Raw genomic sequence first — 6,896 nt, forward strand, 5'->3', positions numbered from 1 at the left:
CTGAAACCATGAGACTATGTTACACTGTTACTGTGGCCTCTGATATTTGTCCCTTTGATCTCTTGACCCCTGACCTCCAGCCATCCTGATTGCCCACCTGAAGCTGTCCCCGGGTGAACTACGCCAGGTGCTGATGACCATGGCCACAGAGCGGCTGGAGCCGACCCACATCAAGCAGTTGCTGCTGTACGCCCCCGATGCAGAGGAGGTCAAGCAGTATGAACAGTACAGCGAGGACCCAGCCAAACTCAGCGAGCCTGACCAGTTTGTACTACAGGTACTGGGCCTAGACTGCAGGGAGAAGGCTCAGCAATATAAATAAAAAAATGTCACCTTTATTTAACCAGATAGGCCAGTTGAGAACAAGTTCTCATTTACAACTGCGACCTGGCCAAGATAAAGCAAGCAGTGCGACACAAACAACACAGAGTTACACATGGAATAAACAAACGTACAGTCAAAGTTTGGGGGATCTTTATGGATGGATTTGTGTCGTTTTGTTGTGGTATACTGTGGGTGAAAGTAGGAGTAGTAGTTTACTTTATATAAGGAATTTGAAGTGTATTTACACTTTTACTTTGAATTTTGATACTTAAGTATATTTTAGCAATGACATTTACTTTTGATACTGTTAGGTTCTAATTCTCAGAGTAAAAACACAATGGACACTATGAAAGCGCAAACTAAGTTTATTCTTCCCAGAGGATCAATACAGCTGCATTAGACAAAGACATTGTTCACACAAGCACTGATATTTAACCCTTCCTCATTGGCTGAGTCTCCTCCTACACATCTGAACCAACATTGTATCTTTACTGATAAACTTTTCTTTCTCCCTTAACGTGACCTCACCTGACCTCGACCCCCTTTATCACTAATCCATGGCTCTCTCCCCTTGTCAATGCCTGCCACATGATCACTTTCCCTGCACTCAGCACATTCCAAGCTTAATCGCACACACTATATACCTTCCTCCTACAGACAACCATTAACTTCTGGTGTAGACCCTCTAAACCTAAGCACTCAATATTTCAATAGGATACCTGATAATTAACCCTATCCAAAGTTTAGGAGTTAGTACCCAGAATCCATCAATACTCAAGTCTCAAAATTCAAAGTTAAAGTATAAATACATTTAAAAAACCAGTCGGCATCATTTTCTTGTTTTTTTTTTTTTACGGATAGTCAGGGGCACTTCCAACACTCATCATTTACAAACTAAGCATTTGTGTTACTTAAGTATATTTTAGCAACGACATTTACTTTCGATACTTAAGTATATTTAAAACCAAATACTTTTAGACTTTAACTGATTTTCTATTAAGGTATCTTTACTTTTAGTCAAGTATGAAAATTGGGTACTAGTATTAGTAGTGGTAGTAGTAGTAATAGTAGTAGTAGTAGTGGTATTAGTAGTAGTATAGTAGTATATGTTGTTGTAGTAATAGCAGCAGCAGTAGTAGTAGTGATAGAAGTAGTAGTAGTAGTGGCAGCAGAAGTAGTAGTAGTGATAGAAGTAGTAGTAGTAATAGAAGTAGTAGTAGTAGTAGCAGCAGAAGTAGTAGTAGTGATAGAAGTAGTAGTAGTAATAGAAGTAGTAATAGTAGTGGCAGCAGAAGTATTAGTAGCAATAAAAGTAGTAGTAGTAGGGTTTGTTGGTTGCTCACAGTCATAGAATGAGAGTTTGGTTATGTGTAGGTGTTGTTGCTGGTTTTCTGTTTCCTCGTTTGTAATTGTGTGTCTTTGCGTGTGTGCGTGTGTGTCTTTGCGTGTGTGTGTGTGTGTGTGTGTGTGTGTGTGTGTGTGTGTGTCCGTGCGTGCGTGCGTGCGTGCGTGCGTGCGCAATGTCATAGATGCTGTCAGTACCAGAGTACAAGACTCGCCTGAGAAGCCTTCACTTTAAAAGCACCCTGCAGGAGAAGACAGAGGAGATGAGGGTCGGCTACGACTGCATCTACAACGCCTCCATGGAGCTCAAGACCAGCAAGAAACTGGCCAAGATACTGGAGGTACACAGTTATGCACTCTGACGTGTACAATCACTAGGAAGAGCAATGCAATGTCTTCAACTTGTCACCCGCCAGCATGATTCTGTTAAGATAAAACCAACAACAGTCTCATTCGGTGCTAAGAATGGAGAGAATGGAAATGCATTTGTTTGGATTTACCCACGTTTTAGCTTGAGCCACAGATACACCAGGAAGGTTAAGGATCGGCAGTAGCCCAAACACCTAAACAGCAATTTCAGATTTATTCCCTGAGTGGAAAATATAGTGTTTTTGTGGGTAATGTTCAGCCTTAAAGTGGTAATGTTGCAGTTTCAATCCTAAACTAAATACAAGCTATATGCCAACTGTGTCAAATGTTTCCTTAGTTTGTGCTGGCGATGGGGAACTATCTGAACAACGGTCAGCCTAAGACTGGCAACAAAACCACGGGGTTTAAGATCAACTTCCTCACTGAGGTGAGCTCCTCATGGATATCGGCCTGTATTCCTATGGCATTTCTTTACTTCACTGTTGTTACTTCACTGTTGTTAACCCACGGACACTGTTACTAATGCACTACTGTTTCTTGGAGCTCGGCACCACAAAAACAGTGGATGGGAAATCTACGTTTCTGCACATCCTTGTCAAGTCACTGTGTCTTCACTTTCCCAACGTCCTGGATTTTGCCAAGGACCTCACCACGGTTCCCCTGGCAGCCAAAGGTAAACTGAGTAGCAGTTTCTTCATGTGTGCATTTTCTTTTGTGTGTCGGGTGTAGTGTTTCATGTACAGCATGTTGTGTTACATGTAATGTTTACCTATTGCGTGTAAATGAATAGATTAAATATGTAATCCTGTTTTTCCATAAGCACTCTTCCACCTTTGTTCTTCCCCCTGCTCTCTCTTTCTTTCTCTCTCTCTCTCCCATCTCACTCTCTCACTCTCTGTAGTGAACCAAAGGACCATCACATCTGACCTGAACGACCTTCACACCACTATCCAGGACATCCGATCTGCCTGCCAGAAAATGCCTGCTACAGCAGATGACCGCTTCGCTGCAGTCATGAGTGTATCTTTCACAACTAACCTGAGGGAAAGGGGGGAGAGAGAGAGAGAGAGAGATTTGTTTCATAATTCATTATAGGTGTGAGAGTATGCATACTGTAAAATAGCCCTTTACATGGGGGTCTCTCACCCCATCCACCACCAATATGTACTGTAGCTCCTACCTCTGGCTGTTGTATCCTTGACTTCCCTATGAGCAGGGCTTCCTGGAGAACATCCACCCAGCACTACAGTCTCTGGAGTCCCTGCAGCAGAGGGCCATGGAGGAGTGGTCCAAGACAGCCTCCTTCTTCGGAGAGGACAGCCAAGCCACCAACACAGAGTCGTTCTTTGGGATATTCACTGAGTTCCTCGCCAAGTTTGAGGTGAACCGCCTAGAGTTTGAAAGAGACCTCTGAAATAGACAAGTATGTAGTGCTATCAAGAAGTGCTATCAAGACGGTAGTAGTAATGGTACTGCATGTTTTTGTCTTGTCTGACAATGTTTTATTGTTGTTTTTCAGAGAGCTCTTAGTGAGAACCAGACCAATGAGAACCCTCCTAGGAGTCCCAGGAGCCCAAGAATGGCCTCACCCCTGGCCTGGTGATCAGAGAGACAGGAAGAAGGGTTGGCAGGCTGGCATACAGGCAGGCAGGCAGGCATACAGGCAGGCACACACACACTCTCTATCTCTCGCTCACACACACACGGACAGGAGCGGATGCGAATATCCGCATACATGCACAAACACAAACACACAAACGCACTTATAGTATTTCAATTTTTGTAATACAAGAAATGTATATTGTGGGAATTAGGTTGTCTGCATAGTTGAGCATACAGGGCTTTAATACGTGACAGTGTAGTTTGAATGTCCAGCTAGTTTAACACCTCAAACTTTGTATATTTCATGGCTATAGAGTGTTCCTCTGGAACAGACAAATTAAGCTATACTGGATCAATGGTTTTGCTTTTTATATATTTGTAAATAGAAATGTTATACCATTTATAGAAATGCAAAGACTCATGAAATGGACTAGGAAAGAGACTGACATCAGTAACTATGTGAACCCAGCTGTCTGATATACTGTATGTGAATGTATGATACAATTATAGGCTAGAAAGATTAAGTCTACAGAACATGATCAGCAATGGTAAACAGACTACTGGATCGTTTTGAGAGACATACCGATTTAAACTATTATTGCTAAAAACATGTATTTGATACTTCAGCAGTTAAAAGAGATGACAATGTCTGTGTCAATGATTTGAGAATTAAATGTGTATTATATATTGTACCACTAAAATATAACTGTAATGATATATGTAATACAGGATATACATATTTAAGTAGTCAATTATGAAATGCTTTCCAATAATTTACATTTTTTAAATGATTTACCTGTTCCATATTTTTGTAAGCCACCCACCACACTGAATGTATTTACAAGTTATTCATTTTGAATGAAGTGTGTCTTGTACCATATCCAGTGGATACTCATTACTACAAATGAAAAGGAATGTTATGAAAATGAAAACACATTGTGCTGTTAACTATCTGTTCCTCTCCGTCTCTGATTGTGTTGATACTGACCTGCTGTAAACGGGCAGTGTTCTATTATGAACAGTAGGAGGATTTGGTACATTTTCATGATCATTTCTGCATACTGCACCTTCACTTTAACCTCTAGAATTCAATGAGGGGACACACTACTTTCTTCAAGCACATTACTTAAAGGGATAGTTCACACAAATGAGAAAAATTACATTTTGGTTTCCTTACCCTGTAAGCAGTCTATGGCCAAGGTACGACGGCAATCCAAGCGTTGGTTACGTTTCCCTGGCACTGTTCCCTGGCACTGTTCCCTGGCACTGTTCCCTGGTACTGTTCCCTGGCACTGTTCCCTGGCACTGTTCCCTGGCACTGTTCCCTGGCACTGTTCCCTGGCACTGTTCCCTGGTACTGTTCCCTGGCACTGTTCCCTGGCACTGTTCCCTGGTACTGTTCCCTGGCACTGTTCCCTGGCACTGTTCCCTGGCACTGTTCCCTGGCACTGTTCCCTGGCACTGTTCCCTGGCACTGTTCCCTGGCACTGTTCCCTGGCACTGTTCCCTGGCACTGTTCCCTGGCACTGTTCCCTGGCACTGTTCCCTGGCACTGTTCCCTGGCACTGTTCCCTGGCACTGTTCCCTGGTACTGTTCCCTGGCACTGTTCCCTGGCACTGTTCCCACATTCTAATGTTTTAGGATTTGTGACTCAAATCCCATTCAAGTCATGTGACCGATATTAGCATTTTTCATGCATCATGTCTAAATAATCCAAAAGTATCTTAAATTGATTGTGAAGCTCAACAAAGTCACTTATACAGTAGATGATATGAACATGATGCGTGAAAATTATAACATCAGTCCTGTGACTTGAATGGGATTTGTGCCACAAATGCTAAAATGTTAGTAGTGTCAGGGAAACTAAACTAAAGTATGGATTGCTGTCATACTTTGCCCATAGACTGCTTGTAGGGTAAGGAAACCAATATGTAATTTTGTAATATGGCTGAACCATCCCTTAAACAGTAACTCTAGGGACTTTAATGTCATAGGATGTTAATACTTAACTTCATCAAACCTTGTTTTAACATATCTTTGTCATTTTACATATTCAATTAAAGCAACACTGGTCTCCAGCTTTTTAGACATTCGTTACATGAGAGAAATAGGACATTCTTTAGAACTAATGTGGATCATTTTAAATGAATAAGATAAGGCAGATGTAAGAAGACGTGCTTATAATGTTATTCAGAACATGTCGATAAGTTATTGCCATCATTTGTTTTCTAACGGTATGATCTTAATGTCTGACTTTGTCGTCTGGATAGCTATACATATTCAGCAATGTGTTCTGGAAGTTGTTGCTCTCGGATAAGTCTATGTTTTGTATTGTAACAGCCAACGCTGACAAATAAAAAGCCTGGTATAAGAACATTACCCTGAATGACTGTCTTTTTCCTAAATACAGTGTTGGGTTCTGATTTCTTGACCTATGAAATATACTTCTTCATGTCACTGAGGGAGAGAGGGTAATGTATAACGTTTACATTATGTCAGGATATGTCACTGAGGGAGAGAGGGTAATGTATAACGTTTACATTATGTCAGGATATGTCACTGAGGGAGAGAGGGTAATGTATAACTGAGGGAGAGAGGGTACATTATATCACTGAGGGAGAGAGGGTAATGTATAACGTTTATTTTCAGGGGCATTCAGGTTAGGAGGAATGTCACTGAGGGAGAGAGGGTAATGTATAACGTTTACATTATGTCAGGATATGTCACTGAGGGAGAGAGGGTAATGTATAATGTATTATATCAGGATGTCACTGAGGGAGAGGGGTAATGTACAATGTTTACATTTTGTCAGGATATGTCACTGGGGCAGAGGTAATGTATAACGTTTACATTATGTCAGGATATGTCACTGAGGAGAGAAATGTATAACGTTTACATTAAGTCAGGATTCACTGTCTTGCAAGAGAGAATGTAACGTTTACATTAGGTCATGGCTGTTCAGATGTGAGGGAGAGGGGGTAATGTATAATGTTTACATTATGTCAGGATAGGTCACTGAGGGAGAGAGGGTAATGTATAATGTTTACATTATGTCAGGATATGTCACTGAGGGAGAGAGGGTAATGTATAATGTTTACATTATGTCAGGATATGTCACTGAGGGAGAGAGGGTAATGTATAATGTTTACATTATGTCAGGATATGTCACTGAGGGAGAGAGGGTAATGTATAACGTTTACATTATGTCAGGATATGTCACTGAGGGAGAGAGGGTAATGTATAACGTTTACATTAT

General features: G+C 41.3%; 1 protein-coding gene across 1 annotated transcript in view; it reads left to right on the forward strand.

The window, feature by feature from the left end:
* Positions 1 to 6,019, forward strand: part of grid2ipa (glutamate receptor, ionotropic, delta 2 (Grid2) interacting protein, a) — a 28,952-nt gene extending 22,933 nt beyond the window's left edge. Inside the window, exons 13-19 of the mRNA XM_046305911.1 lie at positions 81 to 277; positions 1,854 to 2,009; positions 2,375 to 2,464; positions 2,581 to 2,710; positions 2,939 to 3,057; positions 3,254 to 3,418; positions 3,557 to 6,019. Of these exons, the coding sequence (XP_046161867.1) occupies positions 81 to 277; positions 1,854 to 2,009; positions 2,375 to 2,464; positions 2,581 to 2,710; positions 2,939 to 3,057; positions 3,254 to 3,418; positions 3,557 to 3,640 (941 nt within the window). The 3' untranslated portion in view covers positions 3,641 to 6,019. The remainder of the gene's footprint in view (positions 1 to 80; positions 278 to 1,853; positions 2,010 to 2,374; positions 2,465 to 2,580; positions 2,711 to 2,938; positions 3,058 to 3,253; positions 3,419 to 3,556) is intronic.
* The last annotated feature ends 877 nt before the right edge of the window (positions 6,020 to 6,896 follow it).

This window comes from Oncorhynchus gorbuscha, linkage group LG16 (assembly GCF_021184085.1).
Source record: "Oncorhynchus gorbuscha isolate QuinsamMale2020 ecotype Even-year linkage group LG16, OgorEven_v1.0, whole genome shotgun sequence".
Lineage (NCBI taxonomy): Eukaryota > Metazoa > Chordata > Actinopteri > Salmoniformes > Salmonidae > Oncorhynchus > Oncorhynchus gorbuscha.